Below are 17,579 nucleotides of genomic sequence, written 5' to 3' on the forward strand. Positions count from 1 at the left end.
GAGAAGAGTGAGGAAGAAAGAGTGAGAAGGAGGGAAGGAGGGAGAGAGAAAGAAATGTTGTGAGCCGCCCCGAGTCTTCGGAGAGGGGCGGCATACAAATCCAAATAATAAATAAATAAATAAATAATAAATAGAGAGGGGGAGAGAGAAAAAGAGGGAGAGAAAGAAAGAGCGAGGGGATGGAAATAGAGAGAAAAGGAGGGAGGAAGAGAGGAAAAAGATTAAGGAAGAAAGAAAAAGAAAGAAAGAGAGAGACAAAGATAAATAGAAAGGGAGAAAGAGAGAGGGGGAGGTAGGAGGGAGAGAGAGTGAAAGAGAGAGAAAGAAAGATGAAGGAAGAGAGAGAAGGAGGGAGGGAGAGACAAAGGGAGGGAGGAAGAGAGTGAGAGAATAAAAGAAAGAGAAAATTTTCTGGTCACTTGCAAAGGTCAGTTGCTAGCAGTGGAAAACGATTTGATAGAATTTATACAGTGAGAACATCTTGCAAACGCCTTAGATAGAGACGGGGCAAGAGTGTTCTTCCTGCTGTCAGGAGATGGCAGTCAGAAAGGCAGCATCAGTGCCAAAAAGGTGAGGAGTTAAAACCATCGAGTACTGAATTGCTAGAAAAGACCCGAGGAGAGAAAAAACGCAGAGCTTCCTCTTCCGGAAGACTCATGGGAGAAAGAGGGCCTGTAGAGCGGCTTTTGTGCTCTCCCGAGGATTGAAACAGCAGCTGGAAGGTGAGTTGAGGGCAGGTGGGAGGAAAGTCCGGGAGCAAGTCAGGCTGTTTGTTTTTCCTCCACGGCCTGGAAGCAGAGAAGCAACTGGGATGAAGCATGTCAACTTCTGCTGCTGCAGGTCCCCCTCCTGCTGAAATTTAAGCCCGCTGGTGCTGCACGCTGTAAAACTGGGGGCTGCAATTTTCTGCAGGTGGGAAGAATGAAAATGCCTCTTTCAAGTTAAGGTTGATTCTTTGGGAATGGCTTCCCTCCAGAGGTTGTAGGTGCTCCATCACTGGGGCTTTGTGAAAGAGATGGAAGGGACCTTGCGGGTTTTCTATTCCGACGCCCTGCAGGAGACACAATACCATTTCAGACAATTGATTAATTGTTCTCAGCATCAAGAAAAATTCTCCTTAGTTCTGGGCTACTTCTCTCCCGGATTAGTTTCCACCCATTGCTTCTTGTCTTGCCTTCTGGTGCATTGCAAAATAAGTTGACCCCGTTCTTGGCCCTTCAACTATTGGAATACTGCTATCATGTCACCCTTAATCCTTCCTTTTACTAGACTAGACTAGATATACTCAATTCCTGCAGCCCTTCTTTATATGTTTTAGCCTCAAGCCCCCTACTGCTCTTCTCTGCACTCTTTATAGAGTCTCAACACCTTTTTAAAAAATGTGGCAATCAAATCTAGTTGCAATAATCCAAGTGTGATCTTGCCAAAGCATTATAAATTGATACTAACACTTCACGTGATCTTCATTCTAGCCCTGTGTTAAGGCAGCCTAGGATTGCATTAGCTTTTGTGGCCACTGCATCACACTGTTGGCTTTTCAAAAGTTGATTGCTCACAATGGCAGGACTTCAAGATCCATGTCACAGTTACTGCTATTGAGTCAGGTTCTACCTATTCTGTACATTGCCATTTGCTTTTTTGTGACTAAGTGTACAACCTCTTTTCTTTTCTCTACTGAATTTCATTTTGTTGGAAACGGCCCAGTGTTCAAATCTATCAAGATTCTTCTGTATCTTGAGTTTGTCTTTTGGGGTGTTGGTTATTCCTGCCAGTTTAGTGTTGTCTCCAAATTGTCGTCTGGGAGTTGGGTGGAATATAATTCCAAATGAGCTGAGTTCCCATTCTAGTCATTTACTGAGATTCTTTATGAAAATATTGAAGAATACTGAGAATAACATAGAGTCTCCATTTACCAAGTCGTATTTATCAAATGCCTTTCTGAAATGCCAGTATACTTTGTCCATAGCATTTTGCTAGTCTACTTAATTTAGACACTTTCTAAGAAGGAAATAAGTTTTGTTTGACATGATCTTTTTTCAACAAATCCATGTTGGCTTCTGGTTCTAAGTTTGCTTGGTTCTAGATGTTTGCAGATCTGTTGCTTGGTTATCTTATTCAGGATCTTAATAATAACACAGAGTTGGAAGGGACCTTGGAGGTCTTCTAGTCCAACCCCCCTGCTTAAGCAGGGAACCCTACACTACTTCAGACAGATGATTATCCAACATCTGCTTAAAAACTTCCAATGTTGGGGCATTCACAACTTCTGGAGGAAAGCTGTTCCACTGTTCAACCATTCTGACTGTCAGGAAATTTCTCCTTAGTTCTAAGTTACTTCTCTCTTTGTTTATTTTCCTCCCATTGCTTCTTGTTCTACCCTCAGGTGCTTTGGAGAATAGGTTGACTCCTTCTTTGTGGCAACTCCTGAGATACTGGAACACTGTTATCATGTCTCCCCTGGTCCTTCTTTTCATTTAACTAGCCATGCCCAGCATAGTTCCCTCTAAGCTGAGCAGTGAGCAATGGCAAACTTAAAAATCATCATCAACTCAGAGTTTTTCAAACCTGCCCAGAAGCCGAGAGGGAAAGAGTGAGAGGGAAAGAGTGCCGCCCAGTCCTGAAGGGACTGCCGCTCAGACACTATACTTTTCTGCCCACCCCCCAAAAAAATTAGAGGGAACACTGATGCCCAGTCCCTGCAACTGTTCTTCATATGTTTTAGACTCCAGTCCCCTAATCATCTTTGTTGCTCTTCTGTGTACTTTTTCTAGAGTCTCAGAATCCTTTTTGCATCTTGGTGACCAAACCTGAATGCAGTATTCAGGATTGGTTGCAGTGTGGCCTTATTAAGGCCTTATAAAATGATATTAACACTTCACGTGATCTTGATTGTATCTTTCTGTTTATGCAGCCTAGAACTGTGTTGGCTTTTTTGACAGCTGCTGTACATTGCTGGCTCATATTTAATTGGTTGTCCTCTAGGACTCCAGGATCCCTCTCAGAGTTACTACTGTTGAGCAATATACCACGTATACTGTACCTGTGCAATTTTTATTTCTTGCCTCAATGTAGAACCTTACATTTTTCAACATTGAATTTCATTTTATTAGATAGCGCACATCTCGGAGGACTCGGGGCGGCTCACAACATGTACAGAAAACAAGAATCAATAATAGCAATCCAATTAATACATTATAAAACAGTCTTTAAAATTCTGATTAAAAAAGAAGAACCATCAATATCATTCATTCGACAATCAGACTAAGGCATTTATTGGTCTGGGGGGAAGATCTAAGGAACCCCAGGCCTGGCGGCAGAGATGAGTTCTTCTGGAAGGTGAGGAGGATGGGGGCAGTGCGAATCTCTGGAGGGAACTGATTCCAGAGCGCCAGGGCCCCCACAGAGAAGGCTCTTCTCCTAGGTCCCGCCAGCTGACATTGTTTTGTCGACGGGACCCTAAGGAGATCAACTCTATGGGACCTCAACGGTTGCTGGGATTTGTGCGGCAGAAGGCGGTCTCGGAGATAGTCTAGTCCTATGCATGCAGGGTTTTATAGGTCATAACTAACACTTTGAATTGTGTCCGGAAACAGATTGGTAGCCAGTGCAGTCCGCGGAGTGATAGTGAGATGTGGGCCTTTCTTGGAAAGCCCAGACTGCTCGCACGGCTGCATTTTGGGCAAGTTGAAGTTTGCAAACACTCTTCAAAGGTAGTCCCATTTTGCACCCATCTTCTGCAGTGTTGGCTATTCCTGCCAGTTTGGTGTCATAGAAACATAGAAGATTGACAGCAGAAAAGACCTCATGGTCCATCTAGTCTGCCCTTATACTATTTATCTACGGAGAGAGGCGGCATACAAATCTAATAAATAAATAAATAAATAAATATTTCCTGTATTTTATTTTAGGATGAATATATGTTTATCCCAGGCATGTTTAAATTCAGTTACTGTGGATTTACCAACCACGTCTGCTGGAAGTTTGTTCCAAGGATCTACTACTCTTTCAGTAAAATAATATTTTCTCATTTTAATACTTTTGTATTAAAAACACTTCCCTCCTGGACCTTATTTAACCTGTTAACATATTTAAATGTTTCTATCATGTCCCCCCTTTTCTTTCTGTCTTCCAGACTATACAGATTGAGTTCATTAAGTCTTTCCTGATAAGTTTTATGCTAAAGACCTTCCACCATTCTTGTAGCTCATCTTTGGACCCGTTCAATTTTGTCAATGTCTTTTTGTAGATGAGTTCTCCAGAACTGAACACAGTATTCCAAATGTGGTCTCACCAGCGCTCTATATAGTGGAATCACAATCTCCCCCTTCCTGCTTGTTATACCTCTAGTTATGCAGCCAAGCATTCTACTTGCTTTTCCTACTGCCTGACCACACTGTTCACCCATTTTGAGACTGTCAGAAATCACTACCCCTAAATCCTTCTCTTCTGAAGTTTTTGCTAACACAGAACTGCCAATACAATACTCAGATTGAGGATTCCTTTTCCCCCAGTGCATTATTTTAGATTTGGAAACATTAAACTGCAGTTTCCATTGGTTTGACCATTTATCTAGTAAAGCTAAATCATTTGCCATATTACATACGCCTCCAGGAATATCAACCCTATTGCACACTTTAGAGTCATCGCCAAATAGGCAAACCTTCCCTACCAAACCTTCCCCTATGTCGCTCACAAACATATTAAAAAGAATAGGACCCAGAACAGACCCTTGTGGCACACCGCTTGTAACCTGTCACTGCTCAGAATACTCGCCACTGACAACAACTCTCTGATGTCTACGCTTCAGCCAGCTGCAAATCTACTGAACTATCCTGGGATTAAGTCCAATCTTCACTAATCAGCTCTTTATGTGAAACCCTATAGCATCCTAGCCAAATGGCAGTCCACTTTCCTCTTTAAAATGTCCAGAGTATTGGAGTTCACAACATCCACTGGTAGCTTGTTCCACTGGTTGATCGTTCTGACCGTCAGGAAGTTCTTCCTTATTTCCAGGTTGAATCTCTCCTTGGTCAGCTTCCAGCCGTTGTTCCTCGTCCAGCCCTCCGGTGCCCTGGAGAATAAAGTGAACCCCTCCTCTCTGTGGCAACCCCTCGTATACCTGTAGACTGCTATCATGTCTGCTCTGGCCCTCCTTTTCTCTAGGCTATCCATGCCCAGTTCCCGCAGTCTGTCTTCGTAAGTCTTGGTTTCTAGACCCCTGATCATTTTGGTTGCTCTTTTCTGCACCTTCTCCAGAGTTTCAATGTCTTTTTTGAAGTGTGGTGACCAGAACTGAACACAGTACTCCAGGTGTGGTCTGGCCAGGGCGTAATAGAGTGGTATTAAGTCTTTCCTGGTCTTGGAGTGTATTCCCCTGTTGATGCAGCTTGGGATTGTATTGGCTTTTTTGGCTGCTGCTGCACATTGTTGGCTCATGTTTAGTTGATTATCCACCTTGGTTATGAGTCCTTCTTTCCATTTATTGTATTTGGCTTTTTTTTCTTTTACGTTGTCTATGAGGTCCTTGTTTAGCCATGCTGGTTTCATTTTCGTTTTTCTGCTTTTGTTTTTCATGGGGATTGAATTGTTTTGGGCCTCAATGATAGTGTTTTTTAGGGCTTCCCAGGCTTCTGTGTGGATTTACTCTTTTGAAGTTCCTTCCAGGGTTTATTTTTCAGGTTCGCTCTGAGCTTTTTAAAGTCCGCTTTTCTGAAGTCTGGGACTGTAATGGAGTTGGGTTTTGGTTATGACCTATAAAGCCCTACATTGCATCAGACCAGAATACCTTCGGGACCGCCTTCTGCCGCACAAATCCCAGCGACCAATTAGATCCCACAGAGTTGGCCTTCTCCGGGTTCCTTCGACCAAACAATGCCATCTGGCGGGACCCAGGGGAAGAGCCTTCTCTCTGATCAACTCCCCGCAGAGATTAGGTCTGCCCCCACCATCCTTGCCCTTTGCAAACCTCTAAAAACCCACCTATGTCGCCAGGCTTGGGGAAACTGACATACCCCTAGCTGTTCCATTTCATGTTTGGTTTGTTTGGATTGTATCACTGTTTTATAATGGGCTTTTTATTATTGTTTTTCATATTAGATTTGTAATTCTGTATTATTTGTTGTGAGTCGCTCCGAGTCTTCGGAGAGGGGTGGCATACAAGTCTAACAAATTGTTATTATTAATTATTATTATTATTTTTCACATCATCTCTAACAACTTTATAAACAAAGTTCTACTTTTCTTTGTATCTTGCAGACAAAGAGGATGGCAATAAGAGCACTCTGGACAATTGTAAATAAGAACCAACATTGAAAAGGGAAGAAGATCAAGCGAAAAGTCAAAATATTTCCATTTCTTTCAGAAAACCATACAATTCTCCTCCTGCTCCTCCAGCAGCTGTTAGACAAGAGAGAAAATCAAGAAAGATTTCAAGCTCAAATAAGCATTATGAAGAACTGAAGGTTACATGAAAAGCCAAAGGAGATTATTTTTCAATCAGCAAAAAAGGGAAATATCTGGAAGTCAGTGGGGAGGAAAAGGCCAATAGTAAAGTCACATAGAGCAGACAGGTATGCAGCCCTCTCCCTGTGAGGAGTAAAACGGCTTGAATGAAAGCACCACTAAACAAGGCATTGTCCATATTTCTGGTGGCCTCAGCTGTGAAGAAGCGACATAAATTTGCCTATTGTCCAAAAAGAAGAGATTTCAAATCAGAGCTGTTTATGAAACGAGGAGCTAGACAGGAGAAAAGCCATACACACTATCTCAATGTAGCAAAAACTGCCTTGTGATTCATGGAAGCAATCACGCAAGAGGGAAGCCACAAAAGTGCTCCCAATGTGCTAAGTCCTTTAGTGAGCGTGGGAATATGTTGGTACACCAGAAGACGCACATGAGGGAGAAAACATATGACAGTGCAAATTGTGTAAATGTTTCATTAGAAATTCTTAGGCCAGGTCTGTGAGAAAAGTTTCAAAGAGAGAATTCCAGTCTGGTGAAGGAAGGAAGAGTCGCAAAGAAGAGAAAACATTTGAATGTGCTGACTGTAAAATATTCTGCCACAATTTCAGTCATGAAACATCAGAGTATTCAAAAAGGAGAGAAATTCTTTCAATGTTCTGACTGCGGGAAAGATTTTAGTCAGAGTTTCAAACTGGTGAGACACCAGAGGACTCACAGAGGAGAGAAACCCTTTGAATGTCCTAAATGTGGGAAACGTTTTAGTTATAATTCCAGGCTGGTGACACACCAGAGGACTCACACAGGAGAGAAACCCTTTCAATGTCCTGACTGTGGGAAAAGTTTTAGTGATAGTTCCAGCCTGCTGAAACACAAGAGGATTCACACAGGAGAGAAACCCTTTGAATGTCCTGACTGTGGGAAAAGTTTTAGTGATAGTTCCAGCCTGCTGAAACACAAGAGGACTCACACAGGAGAGAAACCCTTTGAATGTCCTGACTGTGGGAAATGTTTTAGTCATAATTCATACTTGCTTGAACACCAGAGGACTCACACAGGAGAGAAACCCTTTGAATGTCCTGTCTGTGGGAAAGGTTTTAGTCGTAGTTCCAGCCTGGTTGTACACCAGAGGACTCACACAGGAGAGAAACCCTTTGAATGTCCTGATTGTGGGAATTGTTATGGTCAGAATTCCGACCTGGTGAGACACCAGAGGACTCACACAGGAGAGAAACCGTTTGAATGTCCTGACTGTGGGAAATGTTTTAGTCATAATTCCAACCTGGTGCAACACAAAAGGTCTCACACAGGAGAAAAACCCTTTGAATGTCCTGACTGTGGGAAAAGTTTTAGTCATAATTCCATCCTGGTGCAACACAAGAGGACTCACACAGGAGAGAAACCCTTCGAATGTCCTGACTGTGGGAAATGTTTTAGTCACAATTCCAGCCTGGTGATACACCAGAGGACTCACACAGGAGAGAAACCCTTCGAATGTCCTGACTGTGGGAAATGTTTTAGTGACAATTGGAGCCTGGTGAAACACAAGAGGACTCACACAGGAGAGAAACCCTTTGAATGTCCTTACTGTGAGAAAGGTTTTAGTGAACGTTCCAGCCTGGTCAATCACAAGAGGACTCACACAGGAGAGAAACCCTTTGAATGTCTTGAATGTGGGAAAAGCTTTAGTCAGAGTGCCAACCTGGTAAAACACCAGAAGACTCACACAGGAGAAAAACCCTTTGAATGTCCTGACTGTGGGAAAAGTTTTAGTCATAATTCCAGCCTGGTGATACACCAGAGGACTCACACAGGAGAGAAACCCTTCGAATGTCCTGACTGTGGGAAATGTTTTAGTCACAATTCCAGCCTGGTGATACACCAGAGGACTCACACAGGAGAAAAACCCTTTGAATGTCCTGACTGTGGGAAAGGTTTTAGTGATAATTCCAGCCTGGTGAAACACAAGAGGACTCACACAGGAGAGAAACTCTTTGAATGTCCTGACTGTGGGAAAAGTTTTAGTGAGAATTCCAGCCTGGTGAAACACAAGAGGACTCACACAGGAGAGAAACCCTTTGAATGTCCTGACTGTGGGAAAGGTTTTAGTGATAATTCCAGCCTGGTGAAACACAAGAGGACACACAGGAGAGAAACCCTTTGAATGTCCTGACTGTGGGAAAGGTTTTACTGATAATTCCAGCCTGGTGAAACACAAGAGGACTCACACAGGAGAGAAACTCTTTGAATGTCCTGACTGTGGGAAAAGTTTTAGTGAGAATTCCAGCCTGGTGAAACACAAGAGGACTCACACAGGAGAGAAACCCTTTGAATGTCCTGAGTGTGGGAAAGGTTTTAGTGATAATTCCAGCCTGGTGAAACACAAGAGGACACTCAGGAGAGAAACCCTTTGAATGTCCTGACTGTGGGAAAGGTTTTAGTGATAATTCCAGCCTGGTGAAACACAAGAGGACACACACTAGAGAAATCCTTTGAATGTCCTGACTGTGGGAAAGGTTTTAGTGATAATTCCAGCCTGGTGAAACACAAGAGGACACACAGGAGAGAAACCCTTTGAATGTCCTGACTGTGGGAAAGGTTTTAGTGATAATTCCAGCCTGGTGAAACACAAGAGGACTCACACAGGAGAGAAACCCTTTGAATGTCCTGACTGTGGGAAAAGTTTTAGTGAGAATTCCAGCCTGGTGAAACACAAGAGGACTCACACAGGAGAGAAACCCTTTGAATGTCCTGACTGTGGGAAAAGTTTTGGTGAGAATTCCAGCCTGGTGAAACACAAGAGGACTCACACAGGAGAGAAACCCTTTGAATGTCCTGACTGTGGGAAAGGTTTTAGTGATAATTCCAGCCTGGTGAAACACAAGAGGACACACAGGAGAGAAACCCTTTGAATGTCCTGACTGTGGGAAAGGTTTTAGTGATAATTCCAGCCTGGTGAAACACAAGAGGACTCACACAGGAGAGAAACCCTTTGAATGTCCTGACTGTGGGAAAAGTTTTAGTGAGAATTCCAGCCTGGTGAAACACAAGAGGACTCACACAGGAGAGAAACCCTTTGAATGTTCTGACTGTGGGAAAAGTTTTGGTGAGAATTCCAGCCTGGTGAAACACAAGAGGACTCACACAGGAGAGAAACCCTTTGAATGTCCTGACTGTGGGAAAGGTTTTAGTGAGAATTCCAGCCTGGTGAAACACAAGAGGACTCACACAGGAGAGAAACCCTTTGAATGTCCTGACTATGAGAAAAGTTTTAGTCAGAATTCCAGCCTGGTGCAACACCAGAGGACTCACACAGGAGAGAAACCCTTTAAATGTCTTGAGTGTGAGAAAGGTTTTAGTAATAGTTCCAACCTGGGACAACACAAGAGGACTCACACAGGAGAGAAACTCTTTGCATGTCGCGTGGGAAAGGTTTTAGTGATAGTTCCAGCCATTTGAAATATCAAAGGACTCACACAAGACAGAAACCCTTAAATATCCTCTATTGTGGGAAAGGTTTTAGTCATAATTCCAGCCTGTTGAGACTCTAGTGGTGTCACATAGGAGGGAAACCCTTAGAAAGACCTGACTGTGAGAATGTGGAAGGTGGGCTATGCTTTGATATCTGTATTTTCATTTTATACTGCAATTCTTGCCAGGATTATGCTCTTTTTGATATATGACCTTTGTCCTACATATATCTGCTATAAACTTGACATTTTCTAAGTGCCGACAACAGGGCAAAACTTTTTGCCTTCACACTTGTGTTTCCTCTATGCTAACCACGAAATGTACTCAGGAAGGGAACATGGCTTTGATAGGGCAGAGATAGATCTGACACCTGCTCTCAAGGCACATAGCTTCTGCAGGAACCCACATACTAACCGCAGGTTCCTTCTTGTTGTACATTCTGCACCTTCTACAATCTACATAGTAAAACTCTTTCTTTACTTTCTGTATAAGGAAACGTTGACAACTAGTATCTGATTGGCTGATACTGTGTGTTTTTTGTACTCCTTTGGAAATGTATAAAGAGCCCTGAAAAGCAATCCACGTTGTTCAGACATTGCTTTTGTATCTTCTGAACCTGACGCATGCACCAAATAAACCTGGCAATCTCAATCTTCTCGTGGTCTCTGCTCCCTTATCGGCAACAAGTCGTTCTTGTTCTGCTACATTTTCTGGCGACCACGAAGGGACCAGACGGGACTTTGGAGCCCTCTGGACGCCCACCTCAGTGGCGTCTGCCCCAGGTGTGAAAGAGGAACAGTCCAGGCGCCATTGGAAATCTTTCTCCGAGGACCTTCCTGTTGACACCGGGGCAGCCGCGCTGACAGTTTGCGATCCAAGAACCACTCCTGAGAGGAAACGAGAGACCAGGACATCTGTTCGCCGGCCTGGAAGAGTAACCGAGTCGCCAAGATAAAAGGCAAGTCCTCAGGCAAGTCCTCAGTTATAGGCACTTTTTAGAGACTGGTAGGAGTCTATCTCTCCCTATGTAGAGGGACAGAGGCGAGGACTGATCACCCTCGTTTTGGCTCGTTCTTCATTAAGTGGCTCATAAGGTGGGAGGCCCGTGCTTTTGAGAGAAAAAGCTGTGTGTGTGATTGCCTACCGCGGTTCCCACAGGCGGCTGTGAGCTCCAGGACCTTGGGCCGGTAGAGATTGTGTGCAGTGAATAAAAATCATTTTGTGTCTCAAGGGAAGGACCCCTTACCTCCCTTGTATACTCCCTCCCCTTTTCTGTCTGGTGCCCCAGGTGGAAGATGGGAGGTAAACCAAGTGTGCCCAAGACCCCCCTTGAGTGTGTAATGAAACATTTCAACCAGGTTTATAATAATCAAACACAAGAGTATGGTATAAAATGACCTTTGTACATCAGAATGGCCCTCTTTTAACTTAGGATGGCCCGATATAGGAACCTTCAATATTCCCACTATATTGTTCATAGACTTGTATTTGATCCTGCCTTGGGTCATCCTGACCAAGAGCCATACATTGATGTTTGGTTGAAACTAGCTCGAAATCCACCCCCATGGGTCACCAAATGTAGGACCAAACAATGTAAAGTCCTGGCCGTGGTCCCCATTCCTTCAGGGGCCACGCTCAGGAGGACCCCTAGGAGAGGGGGAGGTAACTCATCCCCTCCCTGGCGGCCCAGAGATGTGCACATTGTTCCATCTCCCACGCCAAAAGGGTCAGAGGACCCAGCCAACCCCCTGTATTGTCCAGTTGCCCAGAGGAGGTGTCCCAGCCCCCGCCATATGTCCTTTTGCCCTATGGCCAGACACAATCATCCCTACAGGACTCCTCCACCGCAGGGACTGGGGTGGTGGTCCTTCTTGAAACCCGCCTCCGCTTGAGGGAACCACCGCTCCCCTACCCACAGCTTTGGGTGGGGGACTAGGATCCCCTGTTCTCCAAATAGACCCTAATGAAGCCACCGTTGACAGGTTTGCCCGTTATCACACCCTCCTCCAGCAATTTGCCCGGACTACCCTCAGACCCCCTGACTGTTCTGAGGTTGGACTACCCCCTTGTTGGCATGATGGTCGCAAATTCTATCAGTGTAAGACCGGGAGTACTATTAGATGTCATCTCACTCAATCTCCCTGTAAATTTTACCTTTGATGCCTGCTATTATATTAACCGTAATGCCCACCCCCAAGGCGGGTGTGGCAGCCTGAGTTGGGAAGGCTCTTATTCCTTCCAGCATGGATATGTTTGCCATGGTTCCCAATGGGGTGACCGCCGTGTCATTAACCACAACTACTGCCCCTATTGGTCTTGCGTTACATTTGCTACATGGACCCCTGGCACTACGGGTGGGATGAAGTTCTCCCTAACTCGTGGGGAGGTTTTCCCAAACTACAAAAGTGGCCAGTGTAACCCTGTCACTCTCTCTTTCACTCCGGTTGTGGTCCCACAAGCTCCTATACTTTTTGGAATGCAAATAGATGGCCAGGGATATGACCCCTCTCTGATTCTGTCCTTGGAAATCACGGGCCAGATCTGGACAGTAGTACGGAAAAAGAGCCTCTTTTGGTCCTACTATCAGGAAATGGATAAACTGAATACATGGGCAGTCCCTTCTGCTGTTACCAATACTTTTGTACAACTTGCACAAGATGTAGCGCGCACCCTTCAGGTTAAGAACTGTTTTGTCTGTGGGGGAACTACCATGGGTGAGAAATGGCCTTGGGAAACACTTGAGTTGAATTACACCGTTGTCCATGACATGGAGCTGGCCGGTAAATCTGAAGCCACTGCAGGGAAGGAGGGGAACTGGGCTCTGTCTTCTAACTTGGTGGGCAATGTCTGTTATACCCGTAACCACACTGCTGGCTGTGCCCACGTTGGAAACCTGCGTTGCCTGTCCACGTGGAACAATGCAGCCTGGTGGTCTGGCAAGGGTCTGCAGCCAACCACCATGGCCCGGGCATTGCAAAACGTTAGCCTCCTGAAGCCTTATATTTTGGACCCCCAAAACACCAAATTGCTTTGGCTTGCTCCAGATGGCATGTACTGGATTTGTGGAAAATATGCTTATGCCCAACTGCCTCTCAACTGGTGTGGCTCTTGTGTCCTGGGTGTCATTCGCCCTGGTTTATTCTTGCTCCCCATGAAACAAAGGCAGGTTCTTGGGGTGCCTGTATATGACGAAATTGGCAATGTCCACTTTAAAAGATCCCTCATTAGCGACCTTAAGATCGGGAACTGGAAGGATGGTGAATGGCCCCCCGAGCGTATCATAAAGGTTTATGGTCCGGCCACCTGGGCCGAGGATGGTACCTTTGGTTACCACACCCCCATTTATATGCTTAACTGTCTCATCCGCCTTCAGGCAGTGGTGGAAATTGTCACCAACGAGATGGTCTGTGGTCTTGCCCACTTGGCCTCGGAGAGTGTTAGGTCATGCACTTATATCATGCAAAACAGGCTGGCTTTGGACTACCTTTTGGCCAAGGAAGGGTGTGTGTGTGTCAAGTTTAATTTGTCTAATTGCTGCATCAAGATTGATAATAGTGGGGAGGTCATTAAGGAAATCGCCGATCGCATGGTCAAGATTGCACATGTTCCAGTGCAGACTTGGAAAGGTTTGGACCTCTCCCATGCCCTTGCCGTCTTCCTTCTTTTCCCGGTATCGAATATATTGTGGCTTGTGTTGTTTTTCTGGTGGCTGGCTGTGTTATTGTCCCCTGTGTGCTTCCTCTTTTTATGAAACTTTTTCATAGCACTGTTTCGCTGGTGGTGGACAAAAAGTCCTCCGAGAAGATTTTGGCTCTGTGGCACCTGCAAGTGCTTAACAACCGCAGGGGCGGAAATGTGGGAGGGGAACTCAGGACCCCGATAATGAGGACCCAATATATGAAGTTCTCCTGCCGCTCCAGCCCCAGACCCTCCAACACCTTCAACCCCCTTCCAGTAACATGGTTGAAACCCCATCCGAATAAACTTTATTTCGGTTGGAGTTCCAAGAGGGGGGAAATGTGGAAGCTGGGCTATGCCTTGATATCTGTATTTTCATTTCATACTGCAATTCTTGCCAGGATTATGCTCTTTTTGATATATGACCTTTGTCCTACATATATCTGCTATAAACTTGACATTTTCTAAGTGCTGACAACAGTGTTCCCTCTAATTTTTTTCGGGGGGGGGGGAAAGTATAGTGTCTGAGCGGCAGTCCCTTTGGGACTGGGCGGCACAGAAATAATAAATGAATAAACAAACAAACAAATAAAAAACCCACCCTGTTTTGCCTCAGAGAATTTCAAAATAAAATACTGTACTGTGTGTCTATAACAGTGAGCTCATAATAGGGCAACTCTATCAATATCAAAATGCCACTTAAATAGTTGAGCTAGTTTCAAACTAGATTTTGATTTTCTTTCTCTCTTCCTTACTCCCATTCTTTTTCTTTCTCTTTTCCTTCCTCTCTTTTTTCTATCTGTTTCTCTCTCTTCCTCTCTCCTTCCTTCTCACTCTTTCCCTCTCGGCTTCTGGGCAGGTTTGAAAAACTCTGAGTTGATGATGATTTTTAAGTGAGCAATTGCTCACTGCTCAGCTTAGTTTAAGTTTAAGTTTAATCAGATTTGTATGCCGCCCCTCTCCACGGACTCGGGGCGGCTCACACCAATAGCAATACAATGTAAGACAAATCCAATATTTAAATTAATTTAAAAAACACCACAAGTTAAAAACCAATCATACACACTAGCGTACCATGCATAAATTTTAAAGCCTAGGGGGAAGGAACATGTCAATTCCCCCATGCCTGACGACAGAGGTGGGTTTTAAGGAGCTTACGAAAGGCTAGGAGGGTGGGGGCAACTCTGATATCTGGGGGGAGTTGGCTCCAAAGGGTCGGGGCCGCCACAGAGAAGGCTCTTCCCCTGGGTCCTATGGCCGACAACGGCAAAACTTTTTGCCTTCACACTTGTGTTTCCTCTATGCTAACCACGAAATGTACTCAGGAAGGGAACATGGCTTTGATAGGGCAGAGATAGATCTGACACCTCCTCTCAAGGCACATAGCTTCTGCAGGAACCCACATACTAACCACAAGTTCCTTCTTGTTGTACATTCTGCACCTTCTACATAGTAAAACTCTTTCTTTACTTTCTGTATAAGGAAACGTTGACAACTAGTATCTGATTGGCTGATACTGTGTGTTTTTTGTACTCCTTTGGAAATGTATAAAGAGCCCTGAAAAGCAATCCACGTTGTTCAGACATTGCTTTTATATCTTCTGAACCTGACGCATGCACCAAATAAACCTGGCAATCTCAATCTTCTCGTGGTCTCTGCTCCCTTATTGGCAACAAGTCGTTCTTGTTCTGCTACAAGAAGAGTTTTAGTGGTAATTCTAACCTGGTGCAAAAGCAGAGGGCTCACACACGAGAGAAACCCTTTGAATGTCCTGACTGTGGGAAATGGTTTAGGGATAATTCCAACCTGGTGAGACACCAGAATTCTAATACAGGAGATAAACTCTTTGAATGTCCTGATTGTTGGATTGTCGCATCCCTTGTATCCTGGACATAAACGGTTTCAACTCCTACCCTCAAAATGTAAAACAAATAATTCCCTCAACACTATCAAAGTATTTACTAACTCTGCACTACTATTACTACTAGTTTTTCTCATCATTCCTATCACCCCTTTCCTCCCACCAGTGATTGTATGACTAACTTGTTGCTTCTATCCTTAAGGTTTTTATTAATATTGATTGTTTCCTCATTGCTTATTTGATCCCTATAATCATTGTGTTGTACCTCATGATTCTTGACATATATATATATATATACACACACACACACACACACATAAAAAACCTTTCCTAATACATTATATAATCTATAGAATAAAGTTCTATATATTTAAACCAAAAAACAATAACTACAATTTGTGTTGAATCGCTAGTGCTCCCGCCATTTCTTATCCTCGCCATCTGGTTTCCAATATTTTAAATTCAATTCTCTTTTTTTAGGTTTTACAATATTAGCTAATTAAAATACATATCTCTTAATTTTCTATTCTATCATAAAACTTCCCCCAAATCTTATAATGATCAGAATCTTGTTTATCTTTAAATTTCAAGTCAGTCTATTCATCTCTGCACAGTCCATGGTTTTACTCAAAACTTCCCTTTCAGTTGGTATTTATTCAATTTCCAGTTGTGAGCATATACAATCCTAGCTGCCGTAACTATATATATTATTAATAATAATAATAATATAATAGTAATAATAGTAGTAATTATAATAATAATAATAATAATAATAATAGTTGTAGTAGTAGTAGTAATTTATTAGATTTGTATGCCGTCCCTCTGCGATGTTTCATCCTTATCAAAAGTATCTGGTAAATTACCCAGAGGTATATTTCCGGTTTAAGTTCAATAGTCTTTCTTAAAATCTTCTCAAGATTGACTTCTAAATGTAGTTCATAAAATCGTCTGCCACAATGTTCTACCTGTCAATGAATACTTCAGTTTCAACTACAACAACACACAAACACACAATATATTCAAACTCAATGTAAACGGCTCAAACACTAAATCAGTGCCTAGAATGCACTACTTGACTGTGTGGTTTCTTCCCCAACGCCAAAAACTTTAACCTTAGTCTGTATATAGTCAACCTCACCCCTTTTCTTAGAGGTGTAAGGGGGTGCATAAGCGAACCATCGTGCCTACCCTCCCTGTCCTACTGTCCAAATTTACCTATACCTATTTTGCTTTTGTTTATGTTTATAACGGTTACCACGTACACGTTTTGACAAATAAAATAAAAATACTTCCTTTAAAAAATAAATTTAGGGAAAAATGTTTTTCCATCCCCCCTTCACTTTCTTTTGTATGTTGGTCTTGTAGACATGTATATTTTGCATTTTGTATGTTGGTTTGTTTTAAATAAACAATAAATAAAAATCATTTTTTTAAAAAGTAAGATAAATTCAGGGCTCAGAACATACTAAATTTGGTAAGCTAAGAAGCATCACATTTCACTAGGCTAAAGTGACCAGACGAGCGGGACAATCACACACTTTATGATAATTTGTCCCTTTGAAAAATGTCCTGCTGTTTTTCCTCCCAACCAGCCCTGTTGAGAAGAGGCTTGCGGGAGGGGATTCTGGGCTTTCCGCTGATGCCTCGCCCTCCTCGTCCCTAACCCAGCTTGGCAGGAGGTCTCTGCGGGGAGGAAGAAAGAGCGAGAGGGTCCACTGAGGTAAAGGGGCGCCGCGGCGGGGACGGTGAGGCGCGTACTTGCTGAGGGGAGACGGTGTCATTGGCAAAGCTTCTGTTGCCTCGGTGCTTCTGGAGGCAGCGGCCAGCCCAAGGACGCAGTCTGTCGGGGCACCTCAGGATCCGCCGAGGGGGAAGCACAGTGTTGCTTTCCCTCACCTCGGAGCTGGCGGAGCCTCCCTGAGTGCGCTTGGGAGCATCCTGAGGCGGGGTCCTCCCCTCGCCCCCCCCGTTTGCCCCCTGCCCTAGGAGCCCCCGTTTTGCTGAAGGAGCAGGTGGGGGGGAGCCGGGAGCGTCTGGGAGGAAGGAGCCTCCCGCTGAAGGGCCTGGTCCGAAGGGGGGAAAGTGTGTGTGTGGAGGGAGGCCCGACCAG

At 44.1% G+C, this 17,579-nt stretch overlaps 1 protein-coding gene across 1 annotated transcript in view; it reads left to right on the forward strand.

The window, feature by feature from the left end:
* Window positions 1-308: 308 nt before the first annotated feature.
* Window positions 309-17,579, forward strand: part of LOC139160061 (zinc finger protein 850-like) — a 32,812-nt gene continuing 15,541 nt past the window's right edge. Inside the window, exons 1-2 of the mRNA XM_070737588.1 lie at window positions 309-722; window positions 6,256-8,561. Of these exons, the coding sequence (XP_070593689.1) occupies window positions 7,073-8,561 (1,489 nt within the window). The 5' untranslated portion in view covers window positions 309-722; window positions 6,256-7,072. The remainder of the gene's footprint in view (window positions 723-6,255; window positions 8,562-17,579) is intronic.

Source organism: Erythrolamprus reginae, chromosome 2, assembly GCF_031021105.1.
Source record: "Erythrolamprus reginae isolate rEryReg1 chromosome 2, rEryReg1.hap1, whole genome shotgun sequence".
Taxonomy (NCBI): Eukaryota; Metazoa; Chordata; class Lepidosauria; order Squamata; family Dipsadidae; genus Erythrolamprus; species Erythrolamprus reginae.